The following is a 22,927-nucleotide window of genomic DNA, read 5'->3' on the forward strand; positions in this document are numbered from 1 at the left end:
TGCTTGAAGGCCCATGTGGAAGCCACAGCCCTAGTGGAATGAGCTGTGATTCTTTCGGGAGGCTGCCGTCCGGCAGTCTCGTAAGCCAATCTGATGATGCTTTTAATCCAAAAAGAGAGAGAGGTAGAAGTTGCTTTTTGACCTCTCCTTTTACCTGAATAAACAACAAACAAGGAAGATGTTTGTCTAAAATCCTTTGTAGCATCTAAATAGAATTTTAGAGCGCGAACAACATCCAAATTGTGCAACAAACGTTCCTTCTTTGAAACTGGTTTCGGACACAGAGAAGGTACGATAATCTCCTGGTTAATGTTTTTGTTAGAAACAACTTTTGGAAGAAAACCAGGTTTAGTACGTAAAACCACCTTATCTGCATGGAACACCAGATAAGGAGGAGAACACTGCAGAGCAGATAATTCTGAAACTCTTCTAGCAGAAGAAATTGCAACTAAAAACAAAACTTTCCAAGATAATAACTTAATATCAACGGAATGTAAGGGTTCAAACGGAACCCCCTGAAGAACTGAAAGAACTAGATTGAGACTCCAAGGAGGAGTCAAAGGTTTGTAAACAGGCTTGATTCTAACCAGAGCCTGAACAAAGGCTTGAACATCTGGCACAGCTGCCAGTTTTTTGTGAAGTAACACCGACAAGGCAGAAATCTGTCCCTTCAGGGAACTTGCCGATAATCCTTTTTCCAATCCTTCTTGAAGGAAGGATAGAATCCTAGGAATCTTAACCTTGTCCCAAGGGAATCCTTTAGATTCACACCAACAGATATATTTTTTCCAAATTTTGTGGTAAATCTTTCTAGTTACAGGCTTTCTGGCCTGAACAAGAGTATCGATAACAGAATCTGAGAAACCTCGCTTCGATAAAATCAAGCGTTCAATCTCCAAGCAGTCAGCTGGAGTGAAACCAGATTCGGATGTTCGAACGGACCCTGAACAAGAAGGTCTCGTCTCAAAGGTAGCTTCCAAGGTGGAGCCGATGACATATTCACCAGATCTGCATACCAAGTCCTGCGTGGCCACGCAGGAGCTATCAAGATCACCGACGCCCTCTCCTGATTGATCCTGGCTACCAGCCTGGGGATGAGAGGAAACGGCGGGAACACATAAGCTAGTTTGAAGGTCCAAGGTGCTACTAGTGCATCCACTAGAGCCGCCTTGGGATCCCTGGATCTGGACCCGTAGCAAGGAACTTTGAAGTTCTGACGAGAGGCCATCAGATCCATGTCTGGAATGCCCCAAAGTTGAGTGACTTGGGCAAAGATTTCCGGATGGAGTTCCCACTCCCCCGGATGCAATGTCTGACGACTCAGAAAATCCGCTTCCCAATTTTCCACTCCCGGGATGTGGATAGCAGACAGGTGGCAGGAGTGAGACTCCGCCCATAGAATAATCTTGGTCACTTCTTCCATCGCTAGGGAACTCCTTGTTCCCCCCTGATGGTTGATGTACGCAACAGTCGTCATGTTGTCTGATTGAAACCGTATGAACTTGGTCCTCGCTAGCTGAGGCCAAGCCTTGAGAGCATTGAATATCGCTCTCAGTTCCAGAATATTTATCGGTAGAAGAGATTCTTCCCGAGACCAAAGACCCTGAGCTTTCAGGGATCCCCAGACCGCGCCCCAGCCCATCAGACTGGCGTCGGTCGTGACAATGACCCACTCTGGTCTGTGGAATCTGAGCATGCACAGTTGTAATGGTCTTAGATGAATGCGCGCAAAAGGAACTATGTCCATTGTCGCTACCATCAACCCGATCACTTCCATGCACTGAGCTACGGAAGGAAGAGGAACGGAATGAAGTATTCGACAAGAGTCCAGAAGCTTTGTCTTTCTGGCCTCTGTTAGAAAAATCCTCATTTCTGAGGAGTCTATAATTGTTCCCAAGAAGGGAACCCTTGTTGACGGGGATAGAGAACTCTTTTCCACGTTCACTTTCCAGCCGTGCGATCTGAGAAAGGCCAGGACGATGTCCGTGTGAGCCTTTGCTCGAGGGAAGGGACGACGCTTGAATCAGAATGTCGTCCAGGTAAGGTACTACTGCAATGCCCCTTGGTCTTAGCACAGCTAGAAGGGACCCTAGTACCTTTGTGAAAATCCTTGGAGCAGTGGCTAATCCGAAAGGAAGCGCCACGAACTGGTAATGTTTGTCCAGGAATGCAAACCTTAGGAACCGATGATGTTCCTTGTGGATAGGAATATGTAGATACGCATCCTTTAAATCCACCGTGGTCATGAATTGACCTTCCTGGATGGAAGGAAGGATAGTTCGAATGGTTTCCATCTTGAAAGATGGGACCTTGAGAAATTTGTTTAAGATCTTGAGATCTAGGATTGGTCTGAATGTTCCCTCTTTTTTGGGAACTATGAACAGATTGGAGTAGAACCCCATCCCTTGTTCTCTCAATGGAACAGGATGAATCACTCCCATTTTTAACAGGTCTTCTACACAATGTAAGAACGCCTGTCTTTTTATGTGGTCTGAAGACAACTGAGACCTGTGGAACCTTCCCCTTGGGGGAAGTCCCTTGAATTCCAGAAGATAACCCTGGGAGACTATTTCTAGCGCCCAAGGATCCAGAACATCTCTTGCCCAAGCCTGAGCGAAGAGAGAGAGTCTGCCCCCCACCAGATCCGGTCCCGGATCGGGGGCCGATATTTCATGCTGTCTTGGTAGCAGTGGCAGGTTTCTTTGCCTGCTTTCCCTTGTTCCAGCCTTGCATTGGTCTCCAAGCTGGCTTGGTCTGAGAAGTATTACCCTCTTGCTTAGAGGACGTAGCACCTTGGGCTGGTCCGTTTTTACGAAAGGGACGAAAATTAGGTCTATTTTTTGCCTTGAAAGGCCGATCCTGAGGAAGGGCATGGCCCTTACCCCCAGTGATATCAGAGATAATCTCTTTCAAGTCAGGACCAAACAGCGTTTTCCCCTTGAAAGGAATGTTTAGTAGCTTGTTCTTGGAAGACGCATCAGCCGACCAAGATTTCAACCAAAGCGCTCTGCGCGCCACAATAGCAAACCCAGAATTCTTAGCCGCTAACTTAGCCAATTGCAAAGAGGCGTCTAGAGTGAAAGAATTAGCCAATTTGAGAGCATTGACTCTGTCCATAATCTCCTCATAAGGAGGAGAGTCACTATCGAGCACCTTAATCAGTTCATCAAACCAGAAATATGCGGCTGTAGTGACAGGGACAATGCATGAAATGGGTTGTAGAAGGTAACCCTGCTGAACAAACATCTTTTTAAGCAAACCTTCTAATTTTTTATCCATAGGATCTTTGAAAGCACAACTATCCTCTATGGGAATAGTGGTGCGTTTGTTTAAAGTAGAAACCGCTCCCTCGACCTTGGGGACTGACTGCCATAAGTCCTTTCTGGGGTCGACCATAGGAAACAATTTTTTAAATATGGGGGGAGGGACGAAAGGAATACCGGGCCTTTCCCATTCTTTATTAACAATGTCCGCCACCCGCTTGGGTATAGGAAAAGCTTCTGGGAGCCCCGGCACCTCTAGGAACTTGTCCATTTTACATAGTTTCTCTGGGATGACCAAATTTTCACAATCATCCAGAGTGGATAATACCTCCTTAAGCAAAATGCGGAGATGTTCCAATTTAAATTTAAAAGTAATCACATCAGATTCAGCCTGCTGAGAAATGTTACCTAAATCAGTAATTTCTCCCTCAGACAAAACCTCCCTGGCTCCCTCAGATTGGGTTAGGGGCCCTTCAGAGATATTAATATCAGCGTCGTCATGCTCTTCAGTAACTAAAACAGAGCATCCACGCTTACGCTGACAAGGGTTCATTTTGGCTAAAATGTTTTTGACAGAATTATCCATTACAGCCGTTAATTGTTGCATAGTAAGGAGTATTGGCGCGCTAGATGTACTAGGGGCCTCCTGAGTGGGCAAGACTCGTGTAGACGAAGGAGGGAATGATGCAGTACCATGCTTACTCCCCTCACTTGAGGAATCATCTTGGGCATCATTGTCATTATCACATAAATCACATTTATTTAAATGAATAGGAATTCTGGCTTCCCCACATTCAGAACACAGTCTATCTGGTAGTTCAGACATGTTAAACAGGCATAAACTTGATAAGAAAGTACAAAAAACGTTTTGAAATAAAACCGTTACTGTCACTTTAAATTTTAAACTGAACACACTTTATTACTGCAATTGCGAAAAAACATGAAGGAATTGTTCAAAATTCACCAAACTTTCACCACAGTGTCTTAAAGCCTTGAAAATATTGCACACCAATTTTGGAAGCTTTAACCCTTAAAATAACGGAACCGGAGCCGTTTTAAGCTTTAACCCCTTTACAGTCCCTGGTATCTGCTTTGCTGAGACCCAACCAAGCCCAAAGGGGAATACGATACCAAATGATGCCTTCAGAAGTCTTTTATCAGTATCAGAGCTCCTCTCACATGCGACTGCATGCCATGCCTCTCAAAAACAAGTGCGCAACACCGGCGCGAAAATGAGACTCTGCCTATGCTTTGGGAAAGCCCCTAAAGAATAAGGTGTCTAAAACAGTGCCTGCCGATATAATTATATCAAAATACCCAGAATAAATGATTCCTCAAGGCTAAATAAGTGTTAATATCAATCGATTTAGCCCAAAAAAAGTCTACAGTCTAAATAAGCCCTTGTGAAGCCCTTATTTACAATCGTAATAAACATGGCTTACCGGATCCCATAGGGAAAATGACAGCTTCCAGCATTACATCGTCTTGTTAGAATGTGTCATACCTCAAGCAGCAAAGGACTGCAAACTGTTCCCCCAACTGAAGTTAATGCTCTCAACAGTCCTGTGTGGAACAGCCATGGATTTTAGTTACGGTTGCTAAAATCATTTTCCTCATACAAACAGAATTCTTCATCTCTTTTCTGTTTCTGAGTAAATAGTACGTACCAGCACTATTTGAAAATAACAAACTCTTGATTGAATAATGAAAAACTACAGTTAAACACTAAAAAACTCTAAGCCATCTCCGTGGAGATGTTGCCTGTACAACGGCAAAGAGAATGACTGGGGTAGGCGGAGCCTAGGAGGGATCATGTGACCAGCTTTGCTGGGCTCTTTGCCATTTCCTGTTGGGGAAGAGAATATCCCACAAGTAAGGATGACGCCGTGGACCGGACACACCTATGTTGGAGAAAGCTATGTTTACCCATTTATTTATCGATCAAATTAGGCATTAATGTATGTTCACATTTGTTTTGCTATTTGTTCTTGTCCCCAAAGTGTGGTAAGAAATCCAATAACTTGTCTATTTGATTAATAAGGCATTGGTAGAATAGGGCATAGACATGGCTATATAGTTTGTGAGTAGCAGCGTGTCCGCAACATATTAAGACTATAGGTTTGATACTATAAACATATATTAGGAATGGTATATCATTTTGTCAGGTATATATGATTTTCTAGTGTTGTTATTACTGATGAGATGGTTATTTTTATGTTTTGTATATATCACTGTTGATGTATTGTGTTCACTGTGTTTGGGTGGTTGCTATGACAACCTTTGGCGGTTTTTTCCACTTTGTGGGGGGTGGGGTCTTTATTTGTTTGTATTGGTGGGTATAAAGGGATGCATTTTGCATGTGTCCTCTGTCTGAGGAAGGGGATACGATCCCCGAAACGTCACAGAAATAAATATGTTTGAAAAGGACCAGTGAGTGCAGCCATCTGTTCATTGATATTATTCATTTTTTTGCTTGCACCCTGGCATGTGGTTTTTGCAAGTGAGAGTGCTCTCCTGTTGCTAATATTTTATATATATATATATATATATATATATATATATATATATATATATATATATATATATATATATATACACACACATACATATATACACACATACACATATACATTATATATATATATATATATATATATATATATATATATATATATATATATATATATATATATATATACATATACACACACACACACACATACATACACACACACACGCACACAGTACACACACATAAAAACACACTTTCTAAGCAGCTGTACAGTTACAGTTTCTAATGTGAACGGCTATAAGAACCAAAAACATACCTGCATGAAATACCCGGTAACCAAAGCTTTTCTAATATTAATGTAATAATCCCTGCTTGTGAAGTCTGTGCTTCTACGAGGCAAGTTAAACCTGTCCATGATTCGTGACAGCTGCTGCCGTACATTGTCTGCAGACATCAGGGACCGGTAGTTAATGAAGTTGTCATAACACCACTGAGACGACTCATGATCTGGAAGGGAAAAGAGCCACCATTATGAATTGGAAATTACATTTGAAATCCACACTAAAATATTTCTATTTGTCTTCCACTAAAGGAACATCTTTCTTCATTGCAGAATCACCATATGCAAGTTTCTGATAATGTAGCTAGTCAAATAAAGCTGCCAGGTTTTGACTGTTGAATGCCTCTATACGCTGTTTTGGGGGATTTTGAAAATGACAAATGGAGTTTGTCTGCCATAGCGTACAATCCATAGTGCTGTAAAACTAGCACAAGCTGCATCATTTACAACACTGACAAAAAAAAAGGGCACACAATTACTGCTGAAAGAATTAAAAGGATTTTTTTAAAGAATTAAAGAAACCACTTTAAGGGGAAACAAATACATTTGAAATGTATTTGATAATAAACCAAAAAAGGAAAGTTAATTTGCTGTAAAATACAAAGGAAAGAAAAGCTACACTACTACAAAGGAAGGTAATTTTTCTATTGTAATAAAATGACTTCACATTAACATTTAGTCAAGCAAAAGCAGGAAAAGGTAATAAGGACACAAAAAAAAAAATCTTCATTCAGATAGAGCATACATTTCTAAGCAATAAAGATAAGAAAAGCAAACTAATAAACAATCTCTAATATAATATTTAAGGAAATATGTGATCCATGAAGTATTCCATCAATCTTAGTGATTCAAGTGGTTCACGTAGTATCTTGCCTCAAAAGAAACAAGAAAAAGAAAATATAGTGCAATAAATTTTTTTTAAAAAGTAGATAATATTTACACCGGTAGTCCGGCCAAGGGGTTACTTACACTTGATAGAGCCAACCAGGCTCTAGGATTAGACGCACACCCGGTTTTTTACTGCCAGGTAACCAGTATAACACCAATCACAGGCCGCTGCTTTAGGCAAATGGTATTTATTTAAAAACAGATAAAAAAAAAAAAATCTTAAAAAGCCACAAATAATTACTCATACATAGTCACTCGGGTTTCTGTTCACATGTAAGGTTTTGTGGGAGTGAAATCACAACCCCTGCTTGGATGGAGGTAGATGGCGTGCCAGATGGCCATGCTATCCCTCACCGGGTAAATGATATACACTCGATTACTGTCCTGGTGACTTTTTCGTAAGGTTGTAGTAGCGGCGTATGTTGACCCGGTAAGGGATAGCATAGCCATCTGGCACGCCATCTACCTCCATCCAAGCAGGGGTTGCGATTTCAGTGTGTGCGTTTAATCCTAGAGTCTGGTTGGCTCTATCAAGTGTGAATAACCCCTTGGTGGGACAACCGGTGTGAATATTATCTACTTTTTTAAAAAAATGATTGCACTATATTTTCTTTTTCTTGTTTCTTTTGAGGCAAGATACTACGTGAACCACTTGAATCACTAAGATTGAAGAATACTTCATGGATCACATATATCCTTAATTATATTGGAGATTGTTTATTGCTTTGCTTTTCACTTTTTATCCATTTATTATTATACCAAGTGAATTTTGTACTTATTTGTTTATACAATTCTAAACAACTTTCAATTTAATTCTATTATCAAAAGTTGCTTTGTACTCTTGGTATCTTTTGTTGAAGGAGCAGCAATGCACTACTGGGAGCTAACTGAACACATCAGGTAAGCCAATGACAAGAGGCATATATGTGTAGCCACCAAACAGCAGCTAGCTCCCAGTAGTGTTTTGCTACTCCTGAGCCCACAAAGAACAAAGTACATCATATAACAGAAGTACATTGGAAGTTTGTTTTAAAACTGAATACTGTGTGAATTATAAAATAAAATGTTGGGTTCATATCCTTTTAAAGATAGAACATTGCAAAATCAAGTACATAATACAAAAACAAATGCAATAGCACCTACTCAAATGAGAAGACTTTCTGACAAATTTAAAAATGTCATTCCATTTAACTGACCCATGTATCATGCGACATCTATCAGTCAGACTCATTTATACACTGAACTCAAAATGTGGAGAAAAATAAAATTTATGCTTACCTAATAAATTTATTTATTTCTTGACACGTTGAGTCCACGGATCATCTAATTACTATTGGGAATATCACTCCTGCCCAGCAGGAGGCGGCAAAGAGCACCACAGCAAAGCTGTTAAATATCACCTCCCTTCCCTCCCACCCAAGTCATTTGACCGAAGTAAAGGAGAGAAAGGAAGCAACAAGGTGCAGGGGTGTCAAGTTTATAACATACCAACAACCTGTTTTAAGAATAGGGCGGACTGTGGACTCATCGTGTCAAGAAATAAATTTATCAGGTAAGCATGAATTTTCTTTTCTTTCTAATGACACAATGAGTCCACAGATCATATAATTACTATTGGGAATCAATATCCAAGCTAGAGTACACAGATAAGGGAGTGACAAGACAGGGAACCTAAACGGAAGGCACCACTGCTTGAAGAACCTTTCTCCCAAAAGAGGCCTCAGCAGAGGCAAAAGTGTCAAATTTGTAGAATTTTGAAAAAGTGTGGAGAGGACCAAGTTGCAGCCTTGCAAATCTGTTTGACAGAAGCTTCATTCTTGAATGCCCATGAGGAAGAAACAGCCCTCGTGGAATGAGCCGTAACACACTCTGGAGGATGCAGTCCAGCAGTTTCATAGGCAAAACGTATGATACTCTTCAGCCAAAAAGAAAGAAGTAGCCGTAGCTTTCTGTCCCTTACGTTTTCCCGAGAAAACCACAAACAAAGCAGAAGACTGATGAAAATCCTTAGTCGCCTGTAAGTAAAATTTTAGAGCACGTACCACGTCTAAATTGTGCAGAAGCTGTTCCTTCTGAGAAGGATTAGGACACAATGAAGGAACAACAATCTCCTGATTAATGTTCCAGTCAGAAACTACTTTAGGGAGAAACCCTAACTTTGTAAGTAAAACTAACTTATCCGAAAGAAAAATAAGGTAAGGTGACATACTGTAATGTCGAGAATTCTGACACTATGCGAGCAGATGAAATAGCAACAAGAAACAAAACTTTCTAAGATAACAACTTAATATCTAAGGAATGCATAGGCTCAAACGGAGCCCCTTGAGGAACTTTAAGAACTAAATTAAGACTCCAGGTAGGAGTAACTGGTTTGAACACAGGCCTGATCCAGACCAAGGCCTGACAAAACGACTGCACGTCTGCCAGACGTTTATGTAACAAAATAGACAAGGCAGATATTTGACCCTTTAGGGAACTTGCCGATAATCCTCTCTCTAAACCTTCTTGGAGAAATAACAGAATTCTAGGAATCCTAACTCTACTCCAAGAGTAGCCCTTAGATTCACACCAATATAGATATTTACGCCATATCTTGTGGTAAATCTTTCTAGTCACAGGTTTACGAGCCTGAATCATGGCCTCTATGACCGATTTTGAAAAGCCCCGCTTGGATAAAATTAAGCGTTCAATCTCCAAGCAGTCAGCTTCAGAGAAACTAGATTTGGATGAAGGAAGGGCCCTTGAAGTAGAAGGTCCTTCCTCAACGGAAGTTCCCAAGGTGGAAGAGATGACATGCATACCAAATCCTGGGAGGCCAAGCCGGTGCAATGAGGATCACAGACACCCTCTCCTGCTTGATCCAAGCAATAACCTGAGGAAGAAGAGCGAACGGAAGAAATAGGTATGCAAGACTGAAATTCCAAGGTACCGCCAGGGAGTCTATCAGTACCGCCTGAGGGGCCCTTGACCTCGATCCATACCTCGGAAGCTTGGCATTCTGCCGAGATGCCATGAGATCCAATTCCGGCTGACCTCATTTGAGAATCAGGCTGTAAAACACTTCCGGATGGAGTTCCCACTTCCCTGGGTGAAAGGTCTGTCTGGTCAGGAAGTCCGCCTCCCAGTTGTCCACCCCTGGGATGTGGATCGCTGACAGACAATTGTGGGTCTCCGCCCACTGAATTATCTTGGCTACCTCTGTCATGGCTAAGGAACTCCGCGTTCCTCCATGATGATTGATGTAAGCTACTGAAGTTATGTTGTCCGACTGGAACTTGATGAACTGGGCCAAGGCTAACTGGGGCCAGGCCAGAAGAGCATTGAAGATTGCTCTCAGCTCCAGAATGTTTATGGGCAGAACAGACTCTGAGTCCAAGTTCCCTGAGCCTTTAGAGAGCCCCAGACTGCTCCCCATCCTATAAGGCTGGCGTCTGTTGTCACAATCACCCAGGAGGGTCTGCGAAAGCAGGTTCCCTGGGAGAGGTGAACCTGAGACAACCACCAAAGAAGAGAATCCCTTGTCTCCTACTCCAGCTGTATTCGTGGAGACAAATCTGCATAATCTCTGTGCCATTGACTGAGCATGTTTAACTGCAGAGGTCTGTGGTGGAAACAAGCGAACAGGATGATGTCCATTGCCGCCACCATCAGCCCGATTACCTCCATACACTGAGCCACTGATGGCCGAGGAGCGGAATGAAGCGCTGGGCAAGAATTGAAAATCTTTAAATTTCCTGAGTTCTGTCAGAAAAATCTTCATTGACAGGGAATCTATTATGGTTCCCAAGAAAGTTACCCTTGTATTTGGAACTAATGAGCTCTTTTCCAAATTTACCTCCCATCCGTGAGATCGCAGGAGGAAAGATAACATTTCCGTGTGGGACCTTGCTTGTTGAAAGGATGGCGCCTGGACCAGAATGTCGCCAGATAGGGCGCCACTGCAATGCCCCGTAATCGGAGCACCGCCAACAGGGATCCCAGAACCTTTGAGAAAATTCTGGGAGCTGTGGCAAGGCCGAAAGGAAGACCAACAAATTGGAAGTGTTTGTCTAGAAATGCAAACCTAAGAAACTTGTGATAATCCCTGTGAATGGGAGCATGCAGGTACGCGTCCTTTAAATCCACCGTTGTCATAAATTGACCCTCTTGGACCAAAGGAAGAATGGAACGAATAGTAACGATCTTGAAGGACAGTACTCCTTGTTTAGACTCTTGAGATCTAAAATTGGTCTGAATGTTCCCTCCTTTTTGGGAACCACAAACAAACAGATTGGAATAAAACCCCAGACCCCGTTTCTGCATCAGCTTTTAAAATAAAAATATTTTTAACTAATACACTTGCTGCTGGATTTTATCTGGGAATCCATCTATACTCCTGCATCAGTTTTGGGAGCTTTCTTATTTGCTGAAACCTTTGAAACAGCTGGGCGGCTGAGAAGTCCCAGTCTGTGTATATTGCACCTGGAGGTGCTTTGCTACATGTAAGTGTGCATATTCCCTGGATACACATATATTTGTGCAAACTGTACTGGGCTAGGTTGGCTTTATATCCTCCCCTTTAGGAACCAGGAGGACCTCACTGGTGAATAAGTACTACAGAATTGTCTCTGTGTCTGTTCAGTTTGCTGGGCAACTGTGAGGTTCCAGTCTGCTTCCTTGCACTTTTTGGTGCTATTCGTTTGATTATTAGTCTTACATATTTTGCTTGTCCCTTGGTATTGTGGTATTAGGCCATTGGGCGCCTCTTTCTTTTTTCAGACCATCTGATATCATCAGGATTTTGACCCCCCTACGACAGAGAGCTGACCTTTGCAATCAACTGGAGCTATTGTGACTTACAGGATATATTTTAGTTATTGGACATTTATTGTGTTTCCAGTCACAAGGTTATATTTTTCTTTTTCTCTGATATTCTGCTGTTTATTTTTAGAGTGTTGTATACATTATTATTGCTCTTATTACGTTGTGTTACATTTGTTTTGATTGAGAGCGCCCCCTTGAGGATTGGTGTGCTTCCACACACCATACCTATATATTTTGGAACAGGAACTATTACTCCCAGGTCGGAGAGGTCCCGTGCACAGTGTAAGAACGCCTCTCTTGCCGGGTCTACAGATAATCTTGAAAGCAGAAACCTGCCTCTGGGAGGAAATTTCTTGGACTCTAGTTTGTATCCCTGGGACACTATGTCCACTGCCCAGGGATCCTGAACATCTCGAACCCAAGCCTGAGCGAAGGAAAGCCTGCCCTCACAAGATCCGGTCCCGGATCGGGGGCAGGCCCTTCATGCTGTTTTAGATTCAATAGCAGGCTTTTTGGATTGTTTTCCCTTGTTCCAAGACTGATTGGATCTCCAGGAGGGTTTAGACTGTTCTTGCTTGGAAGAGGAAGCAGAAGAGTTACCCCTTGAAATTTAGAAAGGAACGAAAATTACTCTGACGTCCCTTTTATTTGTTTCTCTTAACCGGAGGGAGAAGATGACCCTTTCCTCCAGTAATATCAGAGTTTATTTCCATCAAACCCGGTCCAAACAAGGTCTTTCCCTTGTAAGGAATCGCTAAAAGCTTAAACTTAGACACATCCGCAGACCAAGGTTTTAACCATAAAAGCTCTGCGGGCTAGTACAGCAAAACCTGAAATCTTTGCTCCCAGCTTGATTACCTGTAGGGAAGCATCAGTAATAAAGGAATTAGCCAACTTAAGGGCTTTTATCCTATCCTGGATCTCATCAAGGGGTGTTTCTGTCTTGATAGCATCAGACAACGCATCAAACCAATATGTCGCAGCACTAGTGACGGTAACAATGCCCACAGCAGGTTGTCTTTGTAAACCTTGGTGTACGTACATCTTCTTGGGTCACCCCTCTAATTTCTAATCCATAGGATCTTTAAAGGCACAACTATCCTCTATGTGGATAGTACTTCTCTTGGCCAAAGCGGAAATAGTTCCTTCCACCTTGGGTACTGTTTGCGAAGCCTCCTTGATAGAGTCCGCTATGGGAAACATCTTTTTAAATATAGGAGATGGAGAAAAAGGGATACACGGTCTCTCCCATTCCTTAGCAATGATCTCAGACGCTCGGTCTAGTACTGGAAAAACCTCTACCGAAGAAGGTACATCAAAGCTTACTGGATTTCTTAGGATTAACTACGACCATAGTGTTGCTGTCATCCAATGCAGCTAAAACCTCCTTGAGTAACAGACAGAGGTGTTCTAGCTTAAACCTGAAAGATACAACTTCAGTATCAGCCAGAGGAATTACACTGTCAGAATCTGAAATTTCACCTTCAGGTGCTACTGAAGCATCCTCCTCAGGCTCTGGGAGGGGGCATTCGAAATAGCAACAACTGCGTCAGAAGCCTTGCTTACTGTTTTTTCTCTTACGCTTTCCCTGCAACATGGGAAAAGCAGACAACGCATCAGAAACTGCAGAAGACATGAGAGAAGCAATATCTTGCAATGTAACTCCAGGAGAAGTTAGAGAGGAAGCGCAGGGCACTGCATGTGTGGGCAGTAAAATTTGGGACGCTTGAGAAAGCTGCGGCATATATTGAACATTGTCAGACTCCTGAACAGCATCCGCAGGAAGGAATGGAGCCGTTCTCCGGTCCTAGAAACACATGCTTGCAAAGAATCATGCGTTTCTAGGCATACCCTGTGGAATCTCTTCCTCCGCGTTTGTCTCTTACTCAAAAATGCAATAAAAGTGGCACACAACAGATTGCCGCCTCACATAGCTCCGTCCATCTTGGGCGTTCTAAACTAACTCTTTCCCTGTCGGCTATATTAAGTGTAACTGCCGAGAGAAGTTAACCACCAGAGCCAATCCTCACACGCTTTCTCCTCAGCCCCAGCATAAAAAGGCTGTCTAAAAGTCCTCTCTAGTATAGGAAATTGTATGTGTCCCACTATAATAAAGTGCCCTCAATCTGAGCTCTTTATAATGTTATGTTCTGAAATAAAGTGCCCACTTCTTTCTTTCTGAGTGTTTTATTTCTTCCACCAGAAATAATAAAGTCAGCACTTACCTCACAAATCTGCCCGACAGCAAGGCAGCTCACCAGGTTTGAGAGGTCCTCTCCCTCACATAGACCTGTGGAAAGAAATAAAGACTGAGTAATTTCACTCAGGCTTTAGGCGTTGGGGCAGCATAAATTACATGGGAGGCGCAGTGAGAATATGTCCCACAAGTTCCCATTGCTCTAAAGCCACAGCTGCCCTACTGAAGAGACTGATGTGGACTACGGCTACACCCTAGGACAAAGCAGCACAATCTTGCACTACTTAAATAATAAATTCTTGCTTGAAGAATCTTTTCTAACACCTAACTTTACCACTTCCTTGCTCTAACGTAGGCAAAGAGAATGACTGGGGCTGGAGGGAAGGGAGGTGATATTTAACAGCTTTGCTGTGGCGCTCTTTGCCGCCTCCTGCTGGGCAGGAGTGATATTCCCAATAGTAATTAGATGATCCGTGGACTCGTGTCATTAGAAAGAAATAAAAACTGGAAGAAAATTATAAATAAAAATATATATATTATAAATAAAGAAATAAAAAAAATGGAAGAAAATTATAGTTTTTTAAAACTATGTCTGAATAATGAAAGTTTCATTTTAACTTTAATGTCCTATTAAAGGGAATACACTCAAAAAATGGTCTATTGTGATTCAGACAGAGCTTATATCCCTGCTTTCAACAAAAGACAATAAAAAGGAAGAAAATTTGATAATAGAAGTAAATAAGAAAGTTGTTTAAATCGACATGCTCTACCTGAATTTTGACAGAAAGGGGGCTAAATACAGAAAAATGTATTTGAGAATCTTTTTTAGTTGCATAGTTTATTTTATTATATTATATTATCTGACATGTAAGCAGAATAATAAGCCACTCACTAACCAGGTCTCACCTGCTTACTATAAGTTAGGACATCCTGTGTGTTATACTAAGGATGTCACACAAATAGGACTGACAGTGAAAACATACCAACTGCTTACGTGTATTTTTTTTTTTTTTTTACAGTTACTTAGGTAAAAGTTAAAGGGACAGTCTACTGATTCTAACACTAGCAGGTTATAATTCCACTTCACTAATGCACCTCATCCCCACTCAACTCACAGAAATGAGCTCATAGCTAACCTCAAGTCACAAAAGCACAGGGCATTTTTGCAAAGCCTTAGTTACCAATGAGACTAGGTTTAGTTATGTTAATAGTCCATAGTTTGTAATGCATAAACAAAGCTCCAATCTAAGGTCATGCATTACAGTGGTTCTGCATTATCAAATTGATTTAAAAATTGTTAGAATTAAGTATTAATACTCACTTTGTTTGAAAGCATGGTACACGTTGAGCAGCGTCAGATGATCACCATCTATATGGGCAAACCTCATCTTGGATTCATCTGCAGCTTTCTTGACTTCCGTGGGTCGAATAAAACACTGTGGGACTAAACAAGGTTGGTATGGGCCCAACACAAATGCCCATATCGATGAGTCAAGCATTCACTGATAGAGGAATAAGGCCTAGCTAGGTCAGTTCACAGAGCATAGGGCAGGGCAGGATGGGCTTCCAACTGCATCTTGGACTGTTTACTATATTTCTTTGGTACATCAACACCTAACCACATCTGTAAGACAAGAGGGTTTCAAAACTACAAAGCACCTGATAATTTCTGCTACATCTAATTGTAGGAATAACGATACGACAGCCATCAAGGGATCAACTACCTACACCAGATTTCAAATAAATCAACAATGGCTGTTTCATCAAGACTAAAGTCAAGGCAAAAAATAAAATACTGCAGATCATTAACTTTCTATTAATATCCAAAGTACACATCATGCAACTGTAGTGTACAATAAAATTCATGAGTATATAGACTGAAGTTACTTTTAAAAAGAACCTTGTCACTAGCTATTGTTTCGAAATCAGCAAGTGCAAAGACCATGTTGAACTGCAATACTGTGGTGGTGGCAGTAGTAGTATACTTTAAACAGAAACTAAAGAAATTTAAGTTAAAAGTAGCAATGTCTACATTAGTCTAACAAAAATGGAATGCCCAACAACTGACCTTTAAATTGACTTATAAAGGGGGGCATGAGCTCACTGAAGTTTTACCAGTAGGACCTTCTTACATTACAGCTGGGTTTTTAACTGTAATTTGATCGAGCAGCATTTAAATCTATGTTACAATGAAGTTTAAATTTAATCAAATACAAAAAAAAACGCCAAAATGTAAATGAACTACAGCTGGAAAAATCTCAGGAGCTTATTTAGACAGAAGTTCCCCACAGGGTACTTGTAGGACCTGCAAAGGAAGGGAGTGTAATATATTTCATAAAGTAAACCCCCACAGAAGTTTGTCATAACTTGGATAATAGAACCTAAGGGCAACACTATATAAAATGTCCAAGTGTAATCAAATTTGCTTGCAACGGGTCATGTTAAAGAATCAGAATTGCCAGCAATCATGAGAAACAGACTACCAAACATCTAATTGTCAGTAGGCCGATGTAATCAGTATACAACTGTATGTTGAACTATATATTAATTATCTGAAATATTTTTGTTGTAATATGAAGTCATACATTTTAGTATATAAGCATTTAGGGTGATGATTTTTTTAAAAATCAAGTTTGGTGGTCTCTGTAGTTTCTGGCTACTGTGATTAAAAGGACCACCGTAACATTATTAAATTTACCAGTAAATATAAACAAACCAGATTGAACCACCAAAAAATAGATCTACTATGTTCTAAATCCCATAAGGGAATTTGAAGACAAAAGTTTTTATAGATTAAGCAAAAAGGTACCAAGAGCGATAAACAAGACAACACACTAGTCTACTACCACCTCCACAGGAAACTATGGTTTTAATGAAAATTAGATTCTGCCCTGCCCATCTGCTCTGAGTCTGAACTATCTGAAATAAATCTCTGAAAAATTACATTTACCTGTCAAATATAAAAAGACTAAATATCCACATACCTCAGTATATTTTGTTTTTCAAAGCTTCAAACCATTGTTAATATCATTTATAACAAATGGCAAATGTTGACCAATTTTTTTTTAACAATTTGTTAATGGAAAAGATGAATGCAAAATTGGGCTAATGGATTAAATACACAAAATATAGCAAAAAAAAAACTGGAAGAAGTTTGAGGAAGACCATTTTAAACATGTACTCTACTTGCCTTTTGAAATCACAAAGCTGACCTAAAGACATTAGCAAATGTACAACTTTAAACGTTAATAAAAATCTTTAACTGTTTGATGATATTCTGTTATTTAAAAAACATATTTTAGATACTGATCTTAAACATATTTCTGATTGAAGTAAACAATTAAACTGAGTTTACCCTCAAAAATGTTAATAAGTTGTTAAAATAAATGAGAAAAAAAAAACCTGTCTGCTCCTCAGACATTTGCATGTCTACCCAACTCATTTGTTTAACTACCTAAAATGTTTTATTTTGTGTAAAATTCTTGAGCTGGGCAACTTTGAACATTACATGACCTGCTATTACCTGACAACATGGCAGTTATTGACAGAATCTCATTAGAGCAGTTGTAGTCACAACTTGCTATAACCATCTTGGCCAACTGGGGGTCCAGTGGAAATTCTGCCATCATACATCCCAGTTCAGTCAAATCACCATCATCATTTAAGGCAGCAAGATAATTCAAAAGTTCCAGGGCTCTCATCAAAGTCTCAGGGGCTAGAAAAAAAATGTAAATTATATTAGTAGCAAGGAAAACAAAATCCTCAAAACCTACAGGGAAACTACTACTCAACACTATTATTCTTTAAGGACCAATCGTTTATTAAAACTAATTCAATACTAATTATCATGAACCAGTGCGGTAATAGTATATACCCATGCTTACCGTTCTTTCAATTTAAAGAAACAGAGGTGAAAATGTAAAACAATACAGAAACTACTTTTTTTTGCTAAACAATGTGTTGACATTTTTGGCAAAAACATAATTTATGCTTACCTGATAAATTTATTTCTCTTGTGGTGTATCCAGTCCACGGATCATCCATTACTTGTGGGATATTCTCCTTCCCAACAGGAAGTTACAAGAGGATCACCCACAGCAGAGCTGCTATATAGCTCCTCCCCTAACTGCCATATCCAGTCATTCGACCGAAGACAAGCAAGAGAAAGGAGAAACCATAGGGTGCAGTGGTGACTGTAGTTTAAAGTTAAAAAATACCTGCCTTAAAATGACAGGGCGGGCCGTGGACTGGATACACCACAAGAGAAATAAATTTATCAGGTAAGCATAAATTGTGTTTTCTCTTGTAAGGTGTATCCAGTCCACGGATCATCCATTACTTGTGGAATACCAATACCAAAGCTAAAGTACATGGATGAAGGGAGGGACAAGGCAGGTACTTAAACGGAAGGTACCACTGCCTGTAAAACCTCTCTCCCAAAAATAGCCTCCGAAGAAGCAAAAGTATCAAATTTATAGAATTTTGAAAAAGTATGAAGCGAAGACCAAGTCGTCGCCTTGCAAATCTGTTCAACAGAGGCCCATGTGGAAGCCACAGCTCTAGTAGAATGAGCTGTAATCCTTTCAGGAGGCTGCTGGCCAGCAGTCTCATAAGCTAAGCGTATTATACTTCTTAGCCAAAGCGAAAGAGAAGTTGCCGAAGCCTTTTGGCCTTTCCTCTGTCCAGAGTAGACAACAAACAAAGCAGATGTTTGACGAAAATCTTTAGTAGCTTGTAAATAATACTTTAAAGCACGAACCACGTCAAGATTGTGTAATAGACTTTCCTTCTTTGAAGAAGGATTAGGACACAAAGACGGAACAACAATCTCCTGATTGATATTCTTATTAGATACCACCTTAGGTAAAAACCCAGGTTTGGTACGCAAAACTACCTTATCTGCATGGAAGATCAGATAAGGGGAATCACATTGTAAGGCAGATAACTCAGAAACTCTACGAGCCGAGGAAATAGCTACCAAAAGAAGAACTTTCCAAGATAGAAGTTTGATATCTATGGAATGAAGAGGTTCAAACGGAACCCCTTGAAGAACTTTAAGAACCAAATTTAAACTCCATGGCGGAGCAACAGGTTTAAACGCAGGCTTGATTCTAACTAAAGAATAACAAAATGCCTGGACGTCTGGAACATCCGCCAGATGCTTGTGCAAAAGAATAGACAGAGCAGAAATCTGTCCCTTTAAGGAACTAGCTGACAATCCTTCTTCCAATCCTTCTTGGAGAAAAGATAATATCCTGGGAATCCTGACTTTACTCCATGAGTAACCCTTGGATTCACACCAATAAAGATATCTACGCCATATCTTTGATAGATTTTCCTGGTGACAGGCTTTTGTGCCTGAATCAAGGTATCAATGACTGACTCTGAGAAGCCACGCTTTGATAAAATCAAGCGTTCAATCTCCAGGCAGTCAGTCTCAGAGAAATTAGATTTGGATGGTTGAAAGGATCTTGAAGTAGAAGGTCCTGTCTTAGCGGCAGAGTCCATGGTGGAAAGGATGACATGTCCACCAGATCTGCATACCAAGTCCTGCGTTGCCACGCAGGCGCTATCAAGATCACTGATGCTCTCTCCTGCTTGATTTTGGCAATCAGACGAGGGAGCAGAGGAAACGGTGGAAACACATAAGCCAGGTTGAAAGACCAAGGTGCTGCTAGAGCATCTATCAGCGTCGCCTTGGGATCCCTGGACCTGGATCCGTAACAAGGAAGTTTGGCGTTCTGGCGAGACGCCATGAGATCCAGTTCTGGTTTGCCCCAACGATGAATCAATTGTGCAAACACCTCCGGATGGAGTTCCCACTCCCCCGGATGAAAAGTCTGACAACTTAGAAAATCCGCCTCCCAGTTCTCTACACCTGGGATATGGATAGCTGATAGGTGGCAAGTCTCTGCCCAGCGAATTATCTTTGAGACAACTAACATCGCTAGGGAACTCCTTGTTCCCCCTTGATGGTTGATGTAAGCCACAGTCGTGATGTTGTCCGACTGAAATCTGATGAACCTCATTGTCGCTAGCTGAGGCCAAGCCTGAAGAGCATTGAATATCGCTCTTAGTTCCAGAATGTTTATTGGAAGGAGTGTCTCCTCTTGAGTCCACGATCCCTGAGCCTTCAGGGAGTTCCAGACTGCCCCCCAGCCTAGAAGGCTGGCATCTGTCGTTACAATTGTCCAATCTGGCCTGCGAAAGGTCATACCTTTGGACAGATAGACCCGAGATAGCCACCAGAGAAGAGAATCCCTGGTCTCTTGATCCAGATTTAGTAGACGGGACAAATCTGTGTAATCCCCATTCCACTGACTGAGCATGCAGAGTTGCAGCGGTCTGAGATGTAGACGTACAAACGTCACTATGTCCATTGCGGCTACCATTAAGCCGATTACTTCCATACACTGAGCCACCGAAGGGCGAGAAGTGGAATAAAGAACACGGCAGGAATTTAGAAGTTTTGATAACCTGGACTCTGTCAGGTAAATCCTCATTTCTACAGAATCTATTAGAGTTCCCAGAAAGGAGACTCTTGTGAGAGGGGATAGAGAACTCTTTTCTTCGTTCACCTTCCACCCATGCGACCTCAGAAATGCCAGAACTATGTCCGTATGAGACTTGGCAATTTGGAAATTTGACGCCTGTATCAGGATGTCGTCTAAATAAGGGGCCACTGCTATGCCCCGCGGTCTTAGGACCGCCAGAAGTGACCCCAGAACCTTCGTAAAGATTCTTGGGGCTGTAGCTAACCCAAAGGGAAGAGCTACAAACTGGTAATGCCTGTCTAGGAAGGCAAACCTGAGAAACCGATGATGGTCTTTGTGTATCGGAATGTGAAGATAAGCATCCTTTAAATCCACAGTAGTCATGTATTGACCCTCCTGGATCATAGGTAAGATGGTACGAATAGTCTCCATCTTGAATGATGGGACTCTGAGGAATTTGTTTAGGATCTTGAGATCTAAAATTGGTCTGAAGGTTCCCTTCTTTTTTGGGAACCACAAACAGATTTGAGTAAAATCCCTGTCCCTGTTCCTCCTTTGGAACTGGATGGATCACTCCCATAACTAGGAGGTCTTGAACACAGTGTAAGAATGCCTCTCTCTTTATCTGGTTTGCAGATAATTGTGAAAGATGAAATCTCCCTTTTGGAGGAGAAGCTCTGAAGTCCAGAAGATATCCCTGGGATACAATTTCCAACGCCCAGGGATCCTGGACATCTCTTGCCCAAGCCTGGGCGAAGAGCGAAAGTCTGCCCCCTACTAGATCCGTTACCGGATAGGGGGCCGATCCTTCATGCTGTCTTAGAGGCAGCAGCAGGCTTTTTGGCCTGCTTACCTTTGTTGCAGGTCTTGTTAGGTCTCCAGACCGACTTGGAATGGGCAAAAGTTCCCTCTTGTTTTGCATTAGAGGACGTTGATGCCGCACTCGCCTTAAAGTTTCGAAAGGCACGAAAATTAGTCTGTTTGGCCCTTGATTTGGACCTATCCTGAGGAAGGGCATGACCTTTTCCTCCAGTGATATCAGAAATGATCTCCTTCAAACCAGGCCCGAATAGGGTTTGCCCTTTGAAGGGAATGTTAAGAAGCTTTGACTTTGAAGTAACGTCAGCTGACCATGATTTAAGTCATAGCACCCTGCGCGCTTGAATAGCAAAACCAGAATTCTTAGCCGTTAGTTTAGTCAAATGAACAATGGCATCAGAAACAAAAGAATTGGCTAGCTTAAGTGCTCTAAGCTTGTCAAGTATGTCACCCAATGGGGTCTCTACCTGTAAAGCCTCTTCCAGAGACTCAAACCAGAAAGCCGCAGCAGCAGTGACTGGGGCAATGCATGCAAGGGGCTGTAGAATAAAACCTTGTTGAATAAACATTCTCTTAAAGGTAACCCTCTAACTTTTTATCCATTGGATCTGAGAAAGCACAACTGTCCTCGACAGGGATAGTAGTACGCTTAGCTAGGGTAGAAACTGCTCCCTCCACCTTAGGAACTGTCTGCCATAAGTCCCGTGTGGTGGCATCTATTGGAAACATTTTCTTAAAAATAGGAGGGGGGAGAGAACGGCACACCTGGTCTATCCCATTCCTTAGTAATAATTTCTGTAAACCTTTTAGATATTGGAAAAACATCAGTGCACACCGGCACTGCATAGTATTTATCCAATCTACACAATTTCTCTGGCACTGCAATTGTATCACAGTCATTCAGAGCAGCTAAAACCTCCCTGAGCAATACGCGGAGGTGTTCAAGCTTAAATTTAAATGTTGACATATCAGAATCAGGTTGAATCCTCTTCCCTGAGTCAGAAACATCACCCACAGAAAGAAGCTCTCCTTCCTCAGCTTCTGCATATTGTGAGGGAGTATCAGACATAGCTCTTAAAGAGTCAGTATGCTCTGTATTTCTTCTAACTCCAGAGCTGTCTCGCTTTCCTCGTAACCCAGGCAGTCTGGATAATACCGCTGACAGTGTATTATCCATGACCGCCGCCATGTCTTGTAAAGTAAACGCTATGGGCGCCCTAGATGTACTTGGCGCCATTTGAGCGTGAGTCCCTTGAGCGGGAGTCAAAGGGTCTGACACGTGGGGCGAGTTAGTCGGCATAACTTCCCCCTCGTCAGATTCCTCTGGTGATAAATTTTTTAAAGACAGAATATGGTCTTTATTACTTAAAGTGAAATCAGTACATTTGGTACACATTCTAAGAGGGGGTTCCACCATGGCTTCTAAACATAATGAACAAGGAGTTTCCACTATGTCAGACATGTTTAAACAGACTAGCAATGAGACCAGCAAGCTTGGAAAACACTTTAAAGCAAGTTAACAAGCAAAAAATAAAAACGGTACTGTGCCTTTAAGAAAAATAAAAAAGGTCAGAATTTGAAAAACAGTGAAAAAAAAGCAGTAAATCAAAC

The 22,927-nt window shown here is 41.4% G+C and overlaps 1 protein-coding gene across 1 annotated transcript in view; it reads right to left on the bottom strand.

Annotated features, from left to right (window-relative positions):
• Positions 1-22,927, bottom strand: part of LOC128644710 (ATP-dependent RNA helicase DHX15) — a gene marked incomplete at its 5' end in the record, with an annotated part of 60,781 nt that overhangs the window by 33,324 nt on the left and 4,530 nt on the right. Inside the window, 3 exon segments of the mRNA XM_053697226.1 lie at positions 6,092-6,282; positions 15,325-15,447; positions 17,527-17,718. Of these exon segments, the coding sequence (XP_053553201.1) occupies positions 6,092-6,282; positions 15,325-15,447; positions 17,527-17,718 (506 nt within the window).

Source organism: Bombina bombina, unplaced genomic scaffold (genome assembly GCF_027579735.1).
Source record: "Bombina bombina isolate aBomBom1 unplaced genomic scaffold, aBomBom1.pri scaffold_1072, whole genome shotgun sequence".
Taxonomy (NCBI): domain Eukaryota; kingdom Metazoa; phylum Chordata; class Amphibia; order Anura; family Bombinatoridae; genus Bombina; species Bombina bombina.